We start from the raw sequence: 23147 nt of genomic DNA on the forward strand, positions 1-23147 counted from the left end.
TTAAAGAAGGATATACTTGCATTGGAGACAGTGCAATTAGCACAGTGGTTAGCACTGCTGCTTCACAGCTCCAGGGATCAGAGTTCGATTCTTGGCTCGTGTCACTGTCTGTGTGGAGTTTGCACATTCTCCCCGTGTCTACATGGGTTTCGTCTGGGTGCTCTGTTTTCCTCCCACGGTCCAAAGATGTGCAGTTAGGTTGATTGGCCATGCTTAAAAAAAAATGCCCCTTAGTGTCCTGAGATGTGTGGGTTAGAGGAATTAGTGGGTATAATATGTCGGAATATGGGGGTAGGGCCTGAGTGGGATTGTGTTCGGTGCAGACTCAATGGGCCGAAGGGCCTCTTTCTGCACTGTCGGATTCTGATATTCTATGATACAATAAATGTTGACCAGATTTGTGCCTGCGGAGTCAGTGGCATAGTAATATTGTCACTGGACTAGTGATGTTGACCCAGGTTTGATTACCACCGTGGCAGATGATGAAATTTGAGTTCAATAAAAATCTGGAATTAAATATATTATGACCATGAAACCATTGTCAATTGTCCATAGAATAGAATCCCAAGTCTCACTGAATCTCAGAACATCTTACCCCAGCCCAATCCCACCCTGTCACCATAACCCAGCGTATTCACTATGACTAATCCACATGACCTGCACATCTTTCGGGCTGTGGAAGGAAACTGGAGGAGACATGGGGAGAATGTGCAAACTCCACACAGACAGTGACCCGAGGCCAGAATTGAACCCAGGTCCTTGGTGCTGTGACACAGCAGTGCTAACCACTGTGCCACTGCATCGCCCCTGTTGAAGCACATGATCAGCCATGACCATATTGAATGGCAGAGCAGGTTCGAGGGGCCGTATAGTCTACTCTGAATTATTATGCTGTTTGGATAAGTGAAAAATGTTGGCATGTTTCTTGGAATGTGCGATTTGTGTGTGACTTGTGGTAGCAGGGAAGAAGCTGTTCTTGAGTTGGTTGATATGAGATTTCAGACTTTTGTCTTTTTCCCAACAGAAGAGAGTATGTGTGGGGTCCTTAATTATGCTGGCTGCTTTTCTGAGGCAGCAGGAAGTGTAAACAGCATCAATGGATGGGAGACTGGTTTGAGTGATGGACTGGGTTTGTTCACAACCCTTTAATTTCTTGCCATCTTGGACAGAGCAGGAGCCATACCCAGCTGCAATACAGCCAGAAAGGATGCTTTCTATGGTGCATCTGTAAAAGTTGGTGAGGGTCGTAGTGGACATGCCAAATTTCTTTTATAACGAATTAGGAAAATTTACAAGTGTTAAATGTATTTGTGAATTTTCCCCAACAGAAGCATTAGTCCATTTTAAAATACATAAATTAAAAGTTCAGCTGAAATCGCAGGAAGAACTTTCAGATTCCTGAAATGTTCCAAGGCATTCTTTTCAGGACTGGGATCTGTATAGGTAGCAGATGGCTTTAATTTGTATGCTTGATTCCTCCTGTGGTAATTTGTTTAACTTGTAACTGAAGGATTGTGGGCACCACAACAGCTCAGTGACTATCACTGCTAGCTGTGCAGATACATGGATTTGGGCCGGTGTCTGTGGGAGTTTGCGCATTCTCCCTGTGGTTGCGTGGGTTTCCTCCAGGTGCTCCGGTTTCCTCCCACACACCAAAGATGTGCTCTTAAGCTGATTGGTGTAACAAATTGTCCCTAAATTATTCTCCCCTGAATCTGGTTTCCAATGGGGGTACCATATGCATATACACAGGTCAAGGTAGGTATAGGAAAATGCTTTAAGTTGGCAGCGCGGGCTCGTTGGGCCGAAGGGCCTGTTTCCCGTGCTGTTTTGTTCTTTGTTCTTTAAATTAGGCATATTCATGGTGGGTTGAGAAATGAGAAGCAAGATGCCCATGAAGACCTCTCTTCGTTTTGAAACAAAACCTAACAACAAGCAGATGTAACACACCCTCCCCCTAGACTGGGAATTATTGGTACAAAATAATTCTTTAAAAAAACTCCTTTAAACATGACCCAACAAATAACATGGAAAATTTGACCTTGCAACCTCCACAAATAATTGAAGGAGACAGTAGTTAACTTTCCTCTTTGCCCACAGTGGCTGGTAGTCCAGGCAACAGGTTCTGCTCAAAGGAGACCAGGTACAGCAACTTCAGGTTCATAGAGTGCAGCAGGTAAGAAAGGGCAATAAACCTGAAGGAGGCAGCTGTGTGACACAATCTAATCCTCTCCCAACCATCACATTATCTTGACTTCTTTCCCATGACTTTTAGTGCAGTCCCAAAGGAATCCAAGTTGCTCAAGGGTGCAAGACTGTCTACATGTTAATGATTTCTGCTCTGTCCAGTACCACGGTTAGGGAAGAGAATGATTTCATGGTTATCTGGTGTTTCCTGGCACTCTACTGTTCTTTAGTTGAGACCTGGAAAACCTTTGGGAATTTGATGAAAAGGATGGGAAAGAGGCTGAAAAGTAGCTTGACTGAAAACCTTTTTGAGTGTTGCAAGATTTCAACCTAGGTTTGGTTAATATTTTCTGTATTTGTTTTAGGTCCAACAGGTGCAGTCGGTCCAACATGTTTATCCATCACAAGTTCAATATGTGGAGGGAGGGGATGCAGTCTATGCCAATGGCACCATGTAAGTGATCAAATTTGATCGACCCTTTTGGGTCCATTCATTCGTTTGACTAGATGACAGGACAGCACTGATATGAGTTTCAAAATGGTTTTCTTTTATTGAACAGAATTTTAACATGACAAGAAGTGAAAAGGAAAAGCGAACTTGGAGACTGGCTCCTCAGCCAGCCTCTGTAGTGAACTTAAGCACACTGAACAGATCTCAAATACACTAAAACCCAAACTATATTTCAACTGTTGTCTCATTATTGGAAATGTTTTTCGCAGTCTGTCTACGACTTAGAAAAACAATCCTTGCAGCCGCTATTATGCTGTTGTTTGCCTGCATTGTGTACCCTTCAGGAATGCAGTCAATTTTTGGCTAACCGTTAGCCTTCTGATTCTACGTGTACACAAGTCAGCAGTCAATTCTTAAGCTTAGCAGAGTTAGTTGCACAGGCAGAAAAATCTTTGCATAGATTGAAGCAAACAGGGCAAAATATACATAGGATCTCTCAACCCTACTGTGTCACCATTAGCGTGTGACTTGGCAGCTGTTTTCATCTCCATTCTCTGCCCCTCTCCACATCCTTTAATACCACTTTTTCAAATAATAGGTTTTTCTGTTTTAACTCCTCAGTTAACTTTGTCCCTGGAGTCACATTCTGTGATACAAAGAACAACCCAGCACGGGAAACAGGCGCTTCGGCCCAACGAGCCCGCGCCGCCGCATCACCCTACACCTATTCTACCCTGCGTGTCTACGAATGGAACCCCTAACTTAGCCAGATTCAGGGGAGAATAGTGTCAATTTGGTAAAACCAATCAGCCTAAGAGCACATCTTTGGGGTGTGGGAGGAAACCGGAGCGCCCGGAGGAAACCCACGCAACCACAGGGAGAATGCACAAACTCCCACAGACACAGGCCCAAATCCAAGTATCTGCACAGCTAGCAGTGCTAGTCACCGAGCTGTTGCGGCGCCCGTCTACCGGTCCAGGATCAAGCACACACCGACACGAAGTACTAGGCCACACCCGGAACCTCCAAGAGCAGTCCATGCACGACCCACCGTGTGCATGCCCCTCGTTTGACACGAGGTGGACCTCCACCTGCGGAATAAAAAGACAAAAACGTTAATCTTACAAGTCTGCTTTTCCGGTGTCTCCCAAGGTTCTAACCTGATTTAATAGCCCCTACCATAACCCTCCATCCTCGTTTCACTCATGTGTCTATCTAACTGAACCTTAAACGAGTCCAATGTTCCTGCCTCCACCACCCTACTCGGTAGCGCGTTCCATACCCCCACAACTCTCTGCGTAAAGAACCTTCCTCTCACTTCCAAATTATACCTCTCCCCCCTCACCCTTAAATCATGACCTCTCGTATTTGTACCCAGTCTAGGGAGCAGTCTCTCACTATTAACTCTATCTATTCCCTTCAGTATCTTATATACCTCTATCATGTCCCCCCTCAATCTCCGTCTTTCCAAGGAGAATAGTCCCAGTTTCTCCAACCTTTCCTCGTAACCCAGCCCCTCCATGCCAGGCAACATCCTAATAAACCTCCTCTGCACCCTTTCCAGAGACTCCACGTCCTTCCGGTAGTAAGGTGACCAGAACTGGACGCAGCACTCCAAATGCGGTCTAACCAACATTCTATACAACTGAAGCATTAGTGATGTGAGCTGTTCCTCCTGAATTAACTTTTGGTGGTGGTGGTGGGGGGGGGAGAATGGCTTAGTGATATTATCGCTACATTGTTAATCCAAACCATCAGCTAGTGTCCTAGGGTCTTGGATTTGAATTCCACCACAGCAGATGGTGGAATTTGAATTAATAATAAAACAAAATCTGGAATTAAGGATCTTCTGATGACCATGAAACCCCAGTCAATTATTGGAAAACCCATTAGGTCCACTAATGTCCTTTAGCAAAGGAAATCTGTCATCCTTGCTGTGTCTGGCCTACATGTGCCTCCAGACCTGTGGCAATGTGGTTGATATTCAACCCTTCAAGGGCAACAAGGAATGGGCAATAAATGCAGGCCAGCCAGCGATGTCCATGTCCCATGAATGAATTAAAAAAAAAAGTTTTGAACCTCTTTAGGTCAAATTCTAAGATGGTGTCTCTTTTGTTCTGTTCTCATGTACTATGGGAAGGAGTTCTTCCCTGTTTCCTTCATTTAAAAGTCCAATCTGATCACCCCATAACCTTTACATCTCCAGGGAGTAGAGTCCAAATTCACCCAAAATAAAAGCGCAGTGCTGCTTATCTCAGCAGGTCAAGTGGTATTTATTTTCAGGTGAGTGACTTTAGTTAAAATTGGAAAAGTTAGAAACGTGACAAGTTTTTAAGTGAGTACACAGCAAGAGAAGGAGGACTGAGAAAATTGAAGGGGAAGGTCTGTGATGGAGTGGAAGACGGAAGATTGAGACAAAATGAATTAGTGACCGGACAAAAGCAAAAGGTGGATTTGGAGGCCGTATGAATGAGAGAGAACTGAACCATCAACTCCTGTCTGGGGGGATTTGAAAAAAATCAGTGTACAGGATATGATCTGAAATTGTTGAACTCATAGAACATAGAAAAATACAGCACAAACAGGCTGTTTGGCCCACAAGTTGCACCGATCATATCGTTACCTACTAGGCTTACTTATAACTCTCAATCCTATTAAATCCCATGTACTAATCCAGAAGTCTCTTAAAAGACCCTATCGAATTTGCCTCCACCATCACCGATAGCAGCCTATTCCACTCACTCACCACCCTCTGAAAAACTTACCCCTGGTGTCTCCTCTGTACCTACTTCTCATCACCTTAAACCTGTGTCTTCTTGTAGCAACCATTTCAGCCCTGGGAAAAAGCCTCTGAGAATCCACCCGATTAATACCTCTCAACATCTTATAAACCTCTTTTAGGTCACCTCTCATCCTTCATCTCTCCAAGGAGACAAGACCAAGCTCCCTCAACCTATCCTCATAAGGCATGCCACCCAATCCAGGCAACATCGTTGTAAATCTCCTCTGCACCCTTTCAGTAGCTTCCACATCTCTCCTGTAATGGGGTGACCAGAACTGAGCAGAGAACTCCGTGGGGTCTGACCAAGGTCTTGTACAGCTGCAGCATTATCTCCTGACTACTAACTCAATCCCTCGATTGAATGCCAGTACACCATATGCCTTCTTAACCACATCCTCTAGCTGCGAGGCTGATTTAAGAGTTCTATGGACATGGACCCCAAGGTCCTTCTGATCCTCTACACTGCTAACCCTTGATATTATACTTCTTCATCCCATTTGACCTGCCAAAATGGACCACCACGTTTATCTGGGTTGAAGTCCATCTGCCACTCAATCCAGATCCTGCCAAGGATTTAATTAGAAATGTGCTGCTGTTCCTCAAACTTGCTTTAAACTTCATTGGAACAGCATATGAGGCTGAGGGCAGAGTTCAGGTGTTAATGTGTCTATGGGTTTTCAAAAGGTATTTGATACAGTGCCTCAATCGATCTGTGAGCAAAATTCTAGCTCATGGGATAAAAAGGAAAGAAGGCACTTGGATAAGAAATTGGCTGAGTGACAGGAAAGAGAAGTGACAGATGGTTGTGACTTGAAGGTTTATAGTGGAGTTTCCCAGGGGTCTTTGCTCTTCCCCATGTGTTAATGACTTAGATGGTGGTGTTTAAGGCATGATTTCAAAATTTGCAGAGGATATGAAGATTGGAAATGTCAACACTCATGAGAATAGCCTTGAACTTCAAAAAGACATAGGACATGTTGGTAGATTAGGCAAACAAATGGCAGATGAAGCGAAATGAGGTGATTCATTTTAGCAGGAAGAATATGGAGAGAGTTTGAAATAAATGGCGGAACGAAGTACAGGAACAGAGGGATCCTGTTGTGTATGTACATCATTGAAGTTGACAGGGCATGTTGAGAGAGCAGTGAACAAAGCATATAGATTTTACTAATAGATGCTTTAAGTACAAGACTAAGGCAGTCATGTTGAACTTATATAAGGCGCTAGTTAGGTCTCATCTCGAGCATCTGCTTCTGGGCACCATACTTGAAGGATGTGAAAGCATTGGAGAGAATATAGAGGAGATTCACAAGTGTGATTCCAGGGATAAAGAGCTGGAACTATGTGGATGGATTGGAGGGGTAGACATAAGTTGAAAGAGGGATGAAGTCCTGCCGCAAAAATTTAGGGCGCTAGATAGTAGATGGAAAGCAGGACCTCAAAGGTTGTAATCTGAATTACTTCTGGTGCCATGTGCAAGTGAGGATAGAGTAGATGAACGTATGGCTGAAAAATTGGTGCAGGAGGGGGAGGGCTTTAGTTTCCTGGATCACCAGCTCTTGTTTCTGGGGATGATAGGACCTGTACAAGTTGGGACAGGTTGCACCTGAACTGGAATGGGAGGTACAGTGGTATGTAAAACACAGACAAATGTACAAGATAAAGTTAAGAATGAAAAAAGAAATATGTTAAGGCACAATATAGCAAGGCTGGATGTCTCCTCAATTGAGATCATATGGGTGAAACCTTACAAAAAAAGGGGCAGTCACATTGCTGGGAGTATACCATAGACCAGTGGTTCCCTACCTTTCCACTAATGTGGCACAGTTGAACACGACAGACAATTCCCTGGCATGCCCACTTTTTTTTTCAACGGAATCAATTGCTCATAAATTTGGGGGCGGCGGGGGGGTGGGGTTAGTGTGCACCACAATGCAGCAATCCACTGCACATGAAGTGCCTCCTCATTCTACAGTTAGTCATCCTGTGTGCTCAGTTTAAATCAGCATTCAGAACTGAACTTCAGTTTGATTTAAAGTGTTCTATTCAGCGCTACAGTAATTCCAATTAAAATGCTATTGGGTATTAGACATAAAGATATTACCAATCAATGCCAGCCAGAAAACGAAAAACATTGTTGCACTGCAATATATCTGTTGCCCACACAACCTTCTTATACTTACCAAGTTAAATGTCAAATCTAAATACCCCAGTTAGTTTATTGCAATGCATTGTACATGCTTGTAATTGCAAAACCTGAATTTAATTTCACAGTCCTTAACAAGACATCATTAATTTGTTCTCCTTTAACAACACATTTGTATTGACATCTTTTTGTCTTACACTGTTACATATGCCTACTATGGGCCAAACGATAGCAATATATTTAATATTAGATAATAACTACATACCTTACAAATTGCTCGAGTGGGGGATGGTGTCAACATCAAGTTTTATTGTCGCTATTAGATTGAAATTTTTTTGTCAATTTATGATGCCTAAATGTAACACTCAATCAAGGTTATACCACACACTATCTTAATCATGACCTTAGTTCTCTGCTCCATGGAGGTAGACTGAGACTGTAATATTCAGCAGATATTTGATATGGAGTGCTGCACGCCTAAAATTAACATGAGAGAACTTGCATCAGGCAGTGCAAGACATAAATAATTAACATCATGCAGAGGGGAAATGAGGCTCCGAGAAGGTCCAAACTTGTCTTATTGTTTAGTTTTTCCTGTGGTATCCTGGAATTAATAATAACAGGTGAAGATTCCCAAGAAGGAGAGGGACAGTCACAGCTTCTTGCTGGGTATTTCCTGCATTTGGTCACCTCGCCCAATGTCATTTTCTGGTAACCAGTGATCCAGCATGTGGCAAGCATCTGACAATGCAAGCACACCTTGGAACCAGCTTCATAGCAACAAACTTAGCCCTCAACTCTCCCTCACCCTCTCCCACCAAGTCTAAACACAGACTCCGCAGCCCTAATGCAAACTGTAGCCGTTGCACCCTTTCGACAGTTAGATATGCCTGTCTATGGCGAGAAATAACTGGTGTCCCCAGTTGAATGGGTCCTGCAGTTGGGGCTTGTCGAATGGGTGGCTTGATGCAAGGGCATGGGAGTGCTGTGGCCATGGCACACTTACACCCTTCTCACTGCAAACCAGTTTGGCCTGGCACAGTGGTTGGAAAGTACTGCTGTAGGCCTGCAAACAGTAATGGAGAGATAGAGATATGTAGACAATTCTTAGAAGTGTAAAAAGAACAGGGTAATAATAAGGGATTTCAACTCTCCAATAAAATTGGGATAGTCAAAGTGTGAAAGGATACAAGGGGGCAGAATTATGACTGTGCATCCAGGAGAGAGTCCCACGGTTGCTGCTGGGCTCGACTTCATTAAATGCTTCTTTTATAGTGCTTCTGGACCCATCTCTGGCGTTTCTACAGTAAAGTGAAGTTGAGATGGCCATTGTCATGTTGTAAAAAGTCTCACAACACCAGGTTAAAGTCCAACAGGTTTATTTGGTAGCACAAGCCACTAGCTTTTGGCATGCTGCTCCATCAGGCCTCCTGTTGGTGCCAGTTGGTGAGATTTTGCAAACCCAGTCAGGTTGTGGGGGTGGCAGATAGTGTGACATGAACCCAGTATCCTGGTTGAGGCTGTCCTCGCGTGTGGAACTTGGCTATTAGTCTCTGCTTGGCTACTCAGTGTTGTCATGTGTCTTGAAGGCGGCCTTGGAGAACACTTACCCAAAGACCTGATGAAGGAACAGCGTGCTGAAAGCTAGTGGCTTGTGCTAACAAATAAACCTGTTGAACTTTAACCTGGTGTTGTGAGATTTCTTACTGTGTTTACCCCAGTCCAACACTGGCATCTCCACATCATTGTCATGTCAGCAGCTCTTAGAAGAAAAAAAAGTCTAAAGATGGTGAGGGAGTCAAAGATTCCAGAGGGAGAAAAGTTCCATTGTGCAGGTTGGTGTTCATCCAGTTTTTAGTACTTATTTTCATCATTCTGGTGAGTTGTTACTGGAATTGTTAATGGCCTGCTCAAATTTTCCCAAATCAGATACCCAAAACTGAACACAGTATTCCCGACCAGGATTCTGTGTGATTGCAATGATGTTTTTCCTGTTATTTGAACCACTGATCCCCGGTTTAATGCCTCACCTGAATGCTGCTTCTCACCAGTATATATCATCTATACTTGTTCAGTGCTGGCATAGGATTTCAACTGAATCGTCTAACTCGAATATTACCAACTGGGCCAAGATAACATGTAATCATCTTGCATCAACTGATAGAGGTATGGAGAGTTAATGATGAATGAAATGTGGTCGAAAGAACCCGACATGGACGAGGTTGGGGTTGAAAATTGACTTGATATTATAATCAGAATCCTAAAATGAATTTTTTCAAGGCAATCAAAGAAGCAGCAACATGGTCCACTTATTAATTCTTCAGATGGCAAAATCAGTCACACCCCAGAACGATGGAACTAAAACATTTGATATAGGAACCAATTCTGGTTTCTGATTGGTCCTTTTATTCATTTTCATTCTAGCGAAAGTAAATGACTTGCGGCCTCTGATTGCCCCACCACCCTGCAGCAACATGTGCTGCTGAATACAAAGGCAGAGATTGTCCCCTCCTGTTCTCAGCAGTCTGAGATTTGTACCTTTCTTTCATTTTAATGTTGTCAAAAATCAAAGCTGAGAATAGAAGTGGAAAATCTGAGTCAAAAGTTATCAGTGATTAAATATGCCTTTTCAGCAGTTTAGGAGAAAAAGAATCGTGGATTGTACATTGCATTTTTCAATAACTCCTGTGTGTATGTAGGTCCTTTTACGCTTCCTTGACTTGTTGTGGGTTACCCATAAAAAATCCAATATCCTCCTGAATTTTCATTTTCACTTGCCCTATGGCCCTAAATAATTATGTCCAGAGCAATGAAGATTACTGTTGCTACAAGTTAATGCCTATATTTTATCGGATCTTTGTTTTGAAGTATTAACATTATACTTGATTTTATTTCAAATTTGGGCCTGATAGTCTAGTTATTCTCTTGGGTTTAAAGCCATCAACAGACCCCATAAATGGACTTTACATACTACAGTCCTTACAGTCAGAACTTGCCATTCCTGTTGAATAGCTGATCATATAGTAGTGAGCCAGGTATTCTGACTGTGCAATCCCTTGTGTGTTACTGGAAGCTGTAATCTTGCAAATGTTTGATCTGTCTTTTGTGTGGATTGGTACTGTGTCCCTAGTGAGATGAAGCCAACATTTAACTACCAATGTTAATTTCATATGTAATAAACAATCATAACTTTCAATTCATAATATTCCTCAATAATGCACACTAATTGACAAACTAAATTCTCTTTAATCCATGAATGTAATCCCTGAGATTAGTCTATTCTAAATTTGAACATGAGAACTGGAATTGTGTCTGATCTGTAACTCCTCTTTTTCCACTGGTTTGTTTTTAACTATAGACTTGTCTTGACACGAGGCAAGAAGCCTGACCTTTAACTTGCTACAATCTGTCAGGGATTGGCTGGTTCAGCTGTTAATCAAACAGTTAACAGCCACCTTGGTGTGGGCTCCCTGGCTCCGGCTGGCTGACATCCATTGGCTCTGTTATGAGTAATTCTGATAAACGGGTTTGCCGACTTTCCATCTGGGCAATATATCACATGACCTTCCATGCTTTGCCTCAAGTAGGCAAGGCACACCTGACTTTATTGGACCTCTGTCTCGGAATTCAGTCTCCAAACAAAGCACCCTTTTTAAATTGGACTGGATTGAAATCTGAGCTGTTGTTCTGCCTTTCCTCGGATGTTCAGTTATGATTGGCTGGTTGCACTTCTTCAATCCCTTTGACATGCATTATCTATACTTCCCTCAATAAAGAGTCTAATCTCTGATGACCAATCTGCTGCTGCTCTGTGCACCTTCTGTGCTCAAACAACAGATGGAGACTTCTGCCTGAAATCACATTCCGAGCAATCCTCAGGTGGGACAAACCCTGCACCCAGAATCAATTGAATTCATAAGACTATCCCATTTCTGTTACCCTGAACTAATTTCTGAATGAAACTTCTTTTCACTGCTTATGAGCCATCACTGAATTCAAGAAAGCAGTTAAATCAATGTGCCCAGTCTGAAGGATTGTTTCCATTGGCAAGACCATACTTTCCACCATGCAAGACACGACCAGTACTTTGTGTAATCTTGAAGCTAGTGACTTACCAGCTTCTTAGTACAGCATTACTTGCCCATTAGTCTGGAGTTAGTGTACGACCATCTGGCACAAGCTACCGCTAAAGGTTGGCTTTTTAAAATAAAATTATCAAGCAGAAACAGGTAACTGGATCAGTTTACTGTTAACTGTTACAAAAGATGCTCTCTTGATTTCCTGGCTCTCTGTAGCGTTTGCATTTACTTTGACAAGTTAAGTCAATTTGAGAAGCTCTCCCATTGCATCACTTAAGTGATTGTAGGGCTTTTACCTCCAATGGTCCACCTCAGTACCATGTGAAGAACTTCCATTATGTTTAAATACTTGTCTTAATTGCAAGTAATTTTTTCCATATCCCTGGAGTGTAGGATGCTTTAGGGGTGATCTTATAGAGGCCTATAAAATAATGAGGGGCATAGATCAGCTAGATAGTCATACCTTTTCTCAGAGGTAGGGGAGTCTAAAACTAGAGGGCGTAGGTTTAAGGAGAGAGATACAAAACTGTCCAGAGGGGCAATTTTTTCACATAGGGTGATGAGGGTGTCTGGAACAAGCTGCCAGAGGTAGTGATAGAGGTGGGTACAATTTTATCTTTTAAAAAGCATTTACAGTTACATGGGTAAGAGAGGGATATGTGCCAGATGTGGGCAATCGGGACCAACTTAATGGTTAAAAACTGAGCGACGTGGATAAGTTGGGCTGAAGTGCCTGTTTCCATGCTGTAAACCTCTCTGATTCTATGTTTTGCACCTCTAAGATTGCCTAATTGTGCAATTGCTTTCATGGCTTAAGTCCACGTTTTCCCAATATTTCTTCACAACTCAGACTGTTGGCAAAAGGTATTAGCCCTGTGGATTTTCTGTACTACCTCCAATGTTTGAATGCCTCTTTTGTGTTTCAGCGGCCAAATAGGACACCATGTCCTGTAGTCTGACTAGAGCACTGCTGTTTGATCTCTACTTTATTTTCTTTTGGCCATATAGTTTAACATTTATTGCCTTGGCTGATGGTCAGTTTCTCGCTCTCTCTCTCTCTCTCTCTCTCCATTAGGTGGACATGTTACCGATCATGTCCAGTAAGGCTCCAGAGTTTCTTTAAGTTGCTTCTTCTGCTTTTTTTGTTGCTGTGCTTAGCGTGTCCTGTATCTGTATTTTTCCTTCCTATCTGCAGTGTTTTACAATCATCTACATAAAGCACCATTTACCATTGTTCTGCTCAGTCAGTTATTTTGTCATTCTGAAATTTAAATGCCTTGCTATTATTCTACTGTCCATCTTGCTTGGTATTGTCTACATGTTTGACCAAATTGGATTGATTACAAGGAACCACAGCAATGATGTTAACTAGGGACAGCCATCCCCCAGCTTTAATCCCTGGCATCATAACTTGCAACTTCTAGGTGTTAGCTGTGGCTCAGTGGTAGTATTTTTCTGAGTCAGAAGGACATGGCTTCAAGCTCCATGCCAAAGAATTGTGCACCTAATACTGACACTGCAGCAATGAGGGTATGTTGCTCTGTTGGAAGTTGTGCTGTTTGGCTGAGGAGTTAAAGCAGGTCCTATCTGCCCTCAGGTGCCTATGAAAGATAGCATATCAATTATTTATTGAGCAACACCACCAAAATACCTTGTCATGGAAACACCTGGTCAGGTACCTTGGGATTTTGGTGTATACATGGGCTGCTTTGTTTCCTTTACGTTGTAACAGCGGCTACACTTTAAAGATACTTTGGCTACAAAACACTTGGACATCCTGAAGTAATGAAAAGCTCTGTATAAACATCTTGTATTTTGTTAGTTATTTTGTTCCTTCCATCTTCACCACCCCTTCCTAACATTCCTTGAATGGAAGAAAACAGGTATATATTAAGTCACTTTATCATCTACTTCCAAGATTTTCCCTGAATCACTATAGCTGTATAGGCACGGTGGCATAGTGAATAGCACACTGTGCCTCACAGCGACAGGCACCTGGGCCCACCTCCTGGCTTGGGTCACTGTCTGAGTGGAGTCTGCACATTCTGTCCATGTCTGTGTGTGTTTCCTCCAACAGTCTAGAAGATGTGCTGGTTAGGTGCATTGACAATGCTAAAATTCTTCCTCGGTGTACCCAAACAGGTGCCTGAGTGTGACTACTAGGAGATTTTCACAGTAACTTCATTGCAGTGTTAATGTAAGCCTACTTGTGACACGAATGAATAAACTTAAGCTTTTGAGTTTAACTGAGTCTTCTGTTTGAAAATGCTTTTTGGATGTAGAAATAGAAGGATTTCCTAAATTCCACTTGTGATATCAGTCCCTCAAAGAAATGACAATTATTTAGGAAAATAAGAACATGAATAGGAGGAGGCGTAGACCATTCAACCCCTCTAGAGAACTTCACGTCAATTGGTCATGGTTGATCTCTACTTTCCTGCCTTCCCCCATAACCTTTTGATTCATTTGTCCATTGAAAACTCTGGTTATCACCTACATAACTCCTGAGTAATGTGTCACTGATTCTGTTACTTCTTATAGTTGCTTCACTCGTGTAATGTAGTCTCTTGTTGCCTTTTGTCTGTTTCATTTGGCTTAATTGAATGTTAGCCCATTTCAAATCTACAGATTGGTTCCTAGTTTCCGATGGCTCCACTATAATGATCATCGCCTGATAATCTTTCCAGTCTCTTGGTTTGCTGCAATAAACTTTGGGCTTCATTTAATTCAGCAATTCATTTTGCCTGGATTATCTGTTTGGGGAGGGAAGGTTTGTGTAGATTGAGGTAGTGTTGTGAAGTTGAGTTTGTGAAGTTGGAATTTAATGTCGGTAAAGATTTTTTTAAATTCTAAAAAAGGCTAGAGGGGTTTGGGTGGCCCCTTTAAAAGCTGGTGTTTTTGTCAATGCTTGGAGGTTTAAAATGCACAGTACATAGGGATTCCGAGCTGAAACATTTTATCAAAGGCCAATAGCAATGCCTGCATCTGTTTCGTGTCAACAATGGCAGAATAGTGACTATTACAGAATTGCCTCCCAGCTGCACCCTCCATCCGAGTGCTTATTGAAAGATGCTAAGGGTGCATGTTAGTTGCCTGTTTACCCATGGGGGAGTAAGAAGGGGTTCAAACACACAGTTGGTACTAGCCCAGAGATTGAAGAAAGTCTGATTTTTTTTTTCTGATATGGTTCCCTATAAGGTCACCTGAGAAGATATGAGTGGCCTCCTGAAAGTGATGTTTTGAAGCCACCTGCCACTTCAGTACTGTTCCCTCATTAAGTACCATCTTGTCAGACTATTGGACCATTACTTTGTCTCCAGGTAATTTAGGAATGTTCTCCTCTGCCAATTTCATCCCATTCTTGTATTGTTGCTGACTAATTACCTGTCTCTTGAGAGAATGCAAATGAGTTATTAGGTCCCTCGTACACATCAATTCTGAACTCTGCTGGTGATAGGTTATGTAGAATTTGTTTTATCCCTAACATTCTATAAATTCAAGACTGTGAAATGAGTTCTCTGATCTAAATCTATCTGAAGTGGCATCCCCACCAAGGTATTATTTGCCAATGTTAAGGATACAGTTTTAGCAGTGGCATCCTTGCATGGAAATGCTTTTTGGTAATGGTCCTGTGCAATCTATCTGTAAATTCTCCCATAGTACTTTAGATCTTGGCTGATTACCTATTTTTGCTTTATAGTGGTGCCCAAGTTCTACTTGAGCACACTAAATACATCACTGATAGAATTTTGCTGTCATTTCTCCCTGCCACACGATCGAACCTATACATCCTTGGATTGTGGGAGGAAACCGGAATACCTATGGGAAGCCCACGCAGACATGGGGAGAATATGCAACTGTCAACCAACGTCAGAATCGAGCCCGAGTCCCTGGCAGTGAGAGTTAGGTTGCGTAAGGACTTGGTGTGTGCCAGTAGTACGCCAGATTACCTGCCAATCTGTTTGCTGACATGAATACCTAGTACTGGATCAGCAGTACAAGTCTAATGTTTCAAATTTCAAGTTTACCTTCGATTTATCTTGAGTTCAGTAACACACATTACGCTCATTAAATGGCTGCTGGAGCCCTCTGCTTTGAGAATGCACAGTGCTACCTGCTGTCTAAGTTAATATTGCAATCTTAAGTGTAATGACCTGATTCCCTTCCGTATTGCATACAGAACTTTCATTCAGGTGAAAACACAATTGACAAACTCTACAATAAAAAGCTGCCTCAATATTTGGTGTGGTCGTAGATGAACAAATTAACAGTCAACCTTATTAACTTCTCTTCAGTTTATTTTGCACGTGTAATATAAACCACATTACTCACAGCAACTTTGTTTTCCTTCTTAGCTCTGTTTAGAGTTTGGTGATTTCCCTTTTTGCTTAACTCGATTGGTTAGTTTTCCTGTATCCATCCTATCTTTGTGTATGGAATGGGCACTTCAGTTCACGAATAAACACGTTTCCCTTAATTTCAGCAAACATCACAACAATTTTGAACCTGTGAGACCCATTTTTCTAAATAAAATCTCAATGTGATAATTGCTTTAGCAGCTTTTTTTAAGCTGTACGTTTTCACTTTAGTTCCTGACCTCTTTCAGATAATGAAAGCGTTTGCTCAGGCTGCAATTCCTCTACAACTTTCCTGTGGAAGCCTATCATAGGTTTTACCTCCTACTTGAATGTGTCTACTTCAAACTGGCATTTGGGCTGTTGGCCAACTCCATTATAACAGATTACTTTCCTTACCTCAACTTTTGTGCTTGGCCCTGGGTTTTATTCCCTCAGGCATGTTCAATTGCATCACTGGTATCCAGATTGTTGGGAGACGATCTGGTATGATGGATACCAGCCTCCATAGGAAGTACCTAAGAAGTTTCAATTTCTGATGGGTAATTTCCCTGCTTCCCCACAGCCCTCCAAAAATGTCTGAGTCAGACTTCAAATAATTCCAATGTACTTACCTGAGTAGTTATCTAGAAAATGTAAAACCTAATCTAACTCCTGGGTAAGTACAGAGCTGGCTGTCCAATCACTCAACGCTAGCCAACGCCTCCCCCTCAACCCCTCCTGCCAACCTACCCATTTACAGATGCCATACAACTACTAGTGCCATGAAAAGGAGGCATTTTTTGTCTTCTCTAATGCCACAGTGCTGCAATGAGGTTCTTTGATAGAGACTTGCTCCATATTTCTGGAGAAGCTGAGGGATTCTACTGGAATAGCAGTCCAAATATAATTTCTGCTTCCTGACTTATATTTTATTAAAAATTTTCAAAACATGTCAACAATGTCAAAACACCCTTTTAAACCTGGATTGAACCCGAATCTGGAGATACAAAGCATTATACTTTCAATAGGATCTTGCCATTTGTGTTTCAGTCCATGACAAGTTAGTTATGTGGTCTATTTACTAATGGATGTGATGCAGATTTTCACTTGAATCCACCTTATACCCCTTCCTTAACTACAGCTCAGTCTTCAACACCATTATTCCTCCAAGACTCATTTCCAAACTTTGTAGCCTAGGGTTCGGCTCCTCCCTCTGCGACTGGTTCCTGAACTTGCTCACCTGCATACTGTAGGCAGTAAGGACAGGCGATACCACTCCTCCATGATCATCCTCAACACCAGTGCCCCACAATGCTGTGTCCATAACCCTTTACTATTCTCCTTATGCTGTGTGGCCAAATTCCATTCAAACTCCATTTTCAGGTTTGCTGATGACACCACCATTGTAGGTCGGATCTCAAACAATGATGAGATAAAGTACAGAAAAGAAAGAGAGAGAATCTGTTGAATTTGTGCGACGTCAACAAAATGAAAGAGATTGTCATTGACTTCAGTCAGCATAGTTGAGTACGTGCCTCTGTCTACATCACTGGGGATAAAGTAGATGTAGTCGAAAGCTTCAAGATTTTAGGTGTCCAGATCACCAACAACCTGTCCTGATCCATCCACGCCAATGCTATAGTTAAGAAAGCCCACCAACACCTCTACTTTCTCAGGAGACTAAGGAAATTTGGCATGTCCACTACAGCTCTCTCCAAACGTTACAGATGCACCATAGAAAGCATTCTTTCTGGTTGTATCACAGCTTGGTATGGCTCCTGCTCTGTCCAAAATTGCAAGAAAGTACAAATGGTCGTGAATGAAGCCCAGTCTATCACTCAAGCCAGCCTCCCATCCAGTGACACTTCCCGCTGCCTCGGAAAAGCAGCCAGCATAATTAAGGACCCCATGCACTTCCACCTTCTTTTATTGGAAAAAAGATACAAAAGTCTGAGGCCACGTACCGACCAATTCGAATAGCTTCTTCCCTGCTGCCATTAGACTTTTGAATGGACCTACCTTGCATTAAATTGATCTTTCTCTACACCCTAGCTATGACTGTAACACTATGTTCTGCACTCTCTCATTTCCTTCTCTATGATCAGTATGTTTTGTATGCATACCAATAAATGTGATAATAAATCAAATCAGAAACAATTAAACTCATTAAATTGCTGTGTGATTTGTAGAGCCTTCATTAAAGTTTTACTCTTCAAGTCCAAGCTGATCTTAAAGGTTTGAGCTTTGCCTATATTTTAAATCACATTATCACTTAGGGCGGCATGGTGGCACAGTGATTAGCACTGTTGCATCATAGTTCCAGGGACCTGGGTTCGATTCCCGGCTTGGGTCACTGTCTATGGAGTTTGCACATTCTCCCTGTGTCTGCATGGGTTTCCTCCCACGGTCCAAAAATGTGGAGGCTAGGTGCATTGGTCATGCTAAATTGCCCCCTAGTCTCTCAGAATGTGTAGGTTAGAGGGGTTAGCAGGATTAATGTGTGGGGTTACGGGGATAAGGCCTAGGTGGGATTGTTGTCAGTGCAGACTCGATGGGCTGAATGGTTGCCTTCTGCACTGTATGGTTTCTATGATCTGGACATTAATAACAGTTAAGGTAGAAGGTAATTTCAGACCATCCTGTTCCAATTAAAGTGTTTCTGCTTTTACAAAGATCAAAGAAAGGAAACAAAAAAGGGAAAGGACAGAGGAGAGGGCCTGGTTAGTGATGCCCACATTCTGTGGAAGAATTTGTAAGAAAGCTCATTCTTGCTGTCAGTTGCACAGCAGTGAGAGCATGATTTCCACTCTGGTACCTGGCTGGTTCCAGTTGGCCATGCTGGAACACAATGCTAAATATTCAGTGTCAACCATTCACGATGCAATTCCTCACCAGAGGATGGTTGGTTTGAAGAAAAGTTGGATATAAATTAACTCCCTTGCTTCAATAAATCAGTACTGATGTAACGGAATGAGTAACTTTTAAAAAACGAAAACATTCTAATAGCCTCAATCAGGGTAAAATGTCAGCAAGTACCTTTGTTCTTGATTTTACAGCAGTGGCACTGTAATAAAGCTGCCAGTGTTCACCGTGATCACTGAATACAATGCTTGTATTACCAGAATAGAGATTTCCTCATGCATTCGCAAGCTCCTGCTATTAAATGGTGCTATATTCTCTGTTCCCACAATTTTTCCAAATGCTTTCCGAAAAGTAACATAATTACACAGCACATAGAACACTACAGCACAGTACAGGCCCTTTGGCCCTGACAGGTGTCAGGTAGAAAATACAGTTGGGAACCAAAAAGAAAACAGAAGGTTCAGAGGGGATTGAAAAGGCTCAAGGATTGAGAAGCAAAGAGGGATTATGAGAAAAGACTGGCAGTCAACAAAGGGGAATCCCAAATTCTTCTATAGGCACATAAATAGTAAAAGGAGGAATAGGAGCGATTGGGGACATAAAAGGGAATTTAGATAGGGAGGCTAAAAGCACAGCTGAGGAACTAAATGAATACTTTGCATCTGTCTTTACCAAGGAGACAGGTACTGCCCAAGCCTTCTTGACAGATGAGAAAACTGCCAAGAAGGGTTCAGAATTGATAAGGAGAAAGTGTTGAATAGACTGTCAGGACTGAAAGTTAACGAGTCACTGGAACTGGGTGAGATGCATCAAGGCTATTGAAGGAAGTGAGGATGGAAAGTGAGGTGTGCTGGCCGTACTCTTCCAGTCTTCTCTAGACTCAGGGAAGATGTCAGAGGAAAGGAGAATTGTAAATATTGCACCCTTGTTCCAAAACAGGGCAGCCAGTTTAACATAAGTGGTGAGCAAGCATCTAGAAACAAATTTCAGGATAGAATTCGTCACATGAAAAAATGTGGGCTGATTACAAAGAGGCAGCATGGATTTCTAAAGGTGAAATTGTGTTTAACTAACTTGCTGGAGTTGTTCAAGGGGATAACAGAACGGGTCAATGCAAGTAATGCTGTTGTGGTGGTGTACGTGGACTTTCAGAAGGTATTTGGTCTAGTCCCTCACAGCAGACTTATGAGAAAAGTTATAGCTCACGATATATAAGGGGTAATAGCAACATGGATACAAAATTGGCTGAATGATAGGAAGCAGAGAGTAACGACCAATGGATATTTTTCAGACGGGAGGACGGTTTGTAATGGAGTTCCCCAGGGATTGGCATTGGGACTCTTGCTTTTCCTGATATATATTAATGACCTAGATCTTGGTGTCAGGGGACAATTTTAAAGCTTGTGGATGACACAAAACTTGGAAGTAAACTAAACTGTGAGGAGGACAGTATAGAACTTCAAAAGGACACAGACAAGGTTATGGACTGGGCAGATAGGTGGCAGATGAAGTTCAATGTGGAGAAGTGTGAGGTGGTGCATTTTGATGGGAAGAACGTGGAGGACACAGTGTAAAATAAAGGGTAAAATTCGTAAAGAGGGTTCAGCAGCAGAGGGACCTGGGTGTATATGTGCAGAGATCATTGAAGGTGGCAGGCCAGGTGGAGAGAGCAGTCAGTAAAGCATATAGTATTCTGGGCTTTATTAACAGAATACAAGAGCAAGGAGGTTGTGCTGAACTTATACAAGATACTAGTTAGACCCCAGCTGGAACGTTCTGTCCAATTCTGGGTGCCACACTATAGAAAGAATGTGAATGCATTAGAGAGTGTAGAAGAGGTTTACAAGAGTGGTTCCAGGAATGAGAAACTTCAGTATGAGGGTAGATTAGAGATGTTGGGACCATTCTCCTTGGAGAGAAAAATGCTATTAGGAGATTTGATAGAGATGTTCAAAATCATGAGGGGGGCTAGAGAAAGTAGATAGGGAGAAACTGTTTCCACTCTTAAAATGATCAAGAATGAGAAGGCTCAGATTTAAGGTGATTTACAAAAGAAGCAAATGTGATGTGAAAAAAAACTTCACAGTGAGTGGCTCAGGTCTGGAATGCACTACCTGGTGGAGGCAGGTTCTATTGAAGTATTCCAAAAAACATGGTTTCTATTCAGATAATCATCTAACAGGCAATCATCTAATGTGCATAGGTATGGGGAAAAGACAGGGGAATGGCACTAAGTCATGATGCTCTTTTGGAGAGCTGGTACAGGCATGATGGGCTGAATGTACACCTCCTGCATTATAAAAATTCTGATTTTTCACATCATTCCCAATACAGGATAATGCCCAAAGGAAGTTTGAACTTACTGGACAATGATCCTGCAGTCCTTAGCTGGGAACATCTGGGGAAGAGGTGCTGCCCTGGAGCTCAGACGTTACAGCCCAAAGCATGTATTTGTTTAACATGCATTGGTAATTGTTCAGTGCCTCATGTCCATTGCACTGTTTAGTCTTATAAACATGTCAGGGGCTTGGCAGGCTTCCTCTCCACCTACGAACAGAGGCTAATAAAGAAATAAAAACATAATCTTGTTGAAGAGAGGGACATGGGCTAGAGTTTTACCACCTTTTCTGCCCCGTTGGTCTTGGGCAAGATTTGTGAAACTTGCCTGAGCGAGGCTGTAAAATCCCATCCATGTTGTTGAAGCTTTTTGTAGTACGCTCATCAGGACAAATACAAGAATGTCACATTTCAAACAGTCTTAACTGGGAGAAAATGGTGTTGATTTGTTGGCAAGATGATCTGATCAATGAGGCTTCGCCATGGAGTAAGTAGTGGGAAATTAAAGCTCCTGGTTAATTCACAAAAGACAGACTAAGACTTGAACATATTCCTTTTGTTTGCAAAGAATGGGTCCTTGTGTATGAATATACGCCATTTCTAACCAGTGACGATCTTAAATTGGTTGTTGGTGCCATTATTAGTATGCTCGGGATTGCTTAGCAACTGCTGCCCAATTGGGAATCACATCTAATAGCAGACAGTTAGTTTTGGTTTTGCAAACACGGACTTGTTGGGTAAATTCTGTACATTGTCTGTACCCAGTCTGTTCATTGAGAACAATCAAAGGAACATGTGGTTTGATTCGGTTAGTCAATATGTTGGCACATCCAATGTACGTGCCTGACTGGCACTGAAATTCATGTGTTTCCCAATTGTGTGTTGGACAGAATATCTTTTTGGATTGATGGCAGCATGTTGTAGGTAGAAAATAAACACTCGCACAGCCACTAACTGCATTGTAGCAGCATTGTAACAGCTTGCTTAACCTGTTCACATTTTTGACATACCTTTAAGTGGAAACACAAAGAACCAGGCTCATTGAAAACTGCAAAAGTAATGGATAGGGGAAGCGATGGACTAGTCTATTAAGTCTACTAGCCTGGACTATTAATCCAGAAATTCAGATAATGTTCTGGGAACCCATGTTTGTGTCCTGCCATGGTATATGGTGGAATTTGAATTCAATAAAAAAAATCTGGAATTAAGAATCTATTGATGATCATGAAACCATTATTTATTGTCAGAAAAACCCATTTTGTTCATTAATGTCCTTTAGGGAAGGAAATCTGCCATCCTTACCTGGTCTGGCCTACATGTGACTCCAGAGCCACAGCAATGTGGTTGACTTTCAACCGCCCTCTGAAATGGCCTAGCAAGTCGCTCAGTTCGAGGGCAACTAGGGATGGGTAATAAATGCTGACGCAGCCAGCAATGCCCACGTCCCACAAATAAAAAAAAAATCAGATCTTTTTTAAGAATAGAGAGCAGAGGAAGAAAGTGCAATCAGGCTGAGAGGGAAATATTGTCAAAGGGAGTAACAGTCAGCCTGTCCATTTACACGATTGTTATCTATGGATCAGCCTGGCGAATTCCTATACGTAAGATAAACCATTGGACAGAAGAGAAAATCTAAACCAAGATCTTATAAACATACCGGTTAGAAGCAGGAGTAGCCCATTCAGCCCCTCGAGCCTGCTCTGACATTCAACAAGAGTTTATCTGATTGTGGCCTCAACTCCTCTTTCCTGTGTATCAGTTACACCCTTCACTCTCTTGTCAACTAAGAACCTATGTAACTTGACCTTAAAAAGATTCAATGATCCAGCCCCCACTTCTCTCTGGAGAAGAGTTCCACAGAGCGGTGACTCTCTGAGAGAAAATGTTTCTCTTCATCTCATAGAAACATAGAACAGTACAGCACAATACAGGCCCTTCGGCCATTGATGTTGTGCTGAGCTATGTC

General features: G+C 42.2%; 1 protein-coding gene across 2 annotated transcripts in view; it reads left to right on the forward strand.

Annotated features, from left to right (window-relative positions):
• Window positions 1–23147, forward strand: part of LOC145358877 (DNA-binding protein RFX2-like) — a 116977-nt gene that overhangs the window by 39941 nt on the left and 53889 nt on the right. For both annotated transcript variants that reach the window (XM_080213238.1, XM_080213239.1), the window contains exon 3: window positions 2553–2641. In XM_080213238.1, the coding sequence (XP_080069364.1) occupies window positions 2553–2641 (89 nt within the window). The remainder of the gene's footprint in view (window positions 1–2552; window positions 2642–23147) is intronic.

This window comes from Carcharhinus amblyrhynchos, chromosome 26 (genome assembly GCF_965287045.1).
Source record: "Carcharhinus amblyrhynchos chromosome 26, sCarAmb.v2.hapA, whole genome shotgun sequence".
Lineage (NCBI taxonomy): Eukaryota > Metazoa > Chordata > Chondrichthyes > Carcharhiniformes > Carcharhinidae > Carcharhinus > Carcharhinus amblyrhynchos.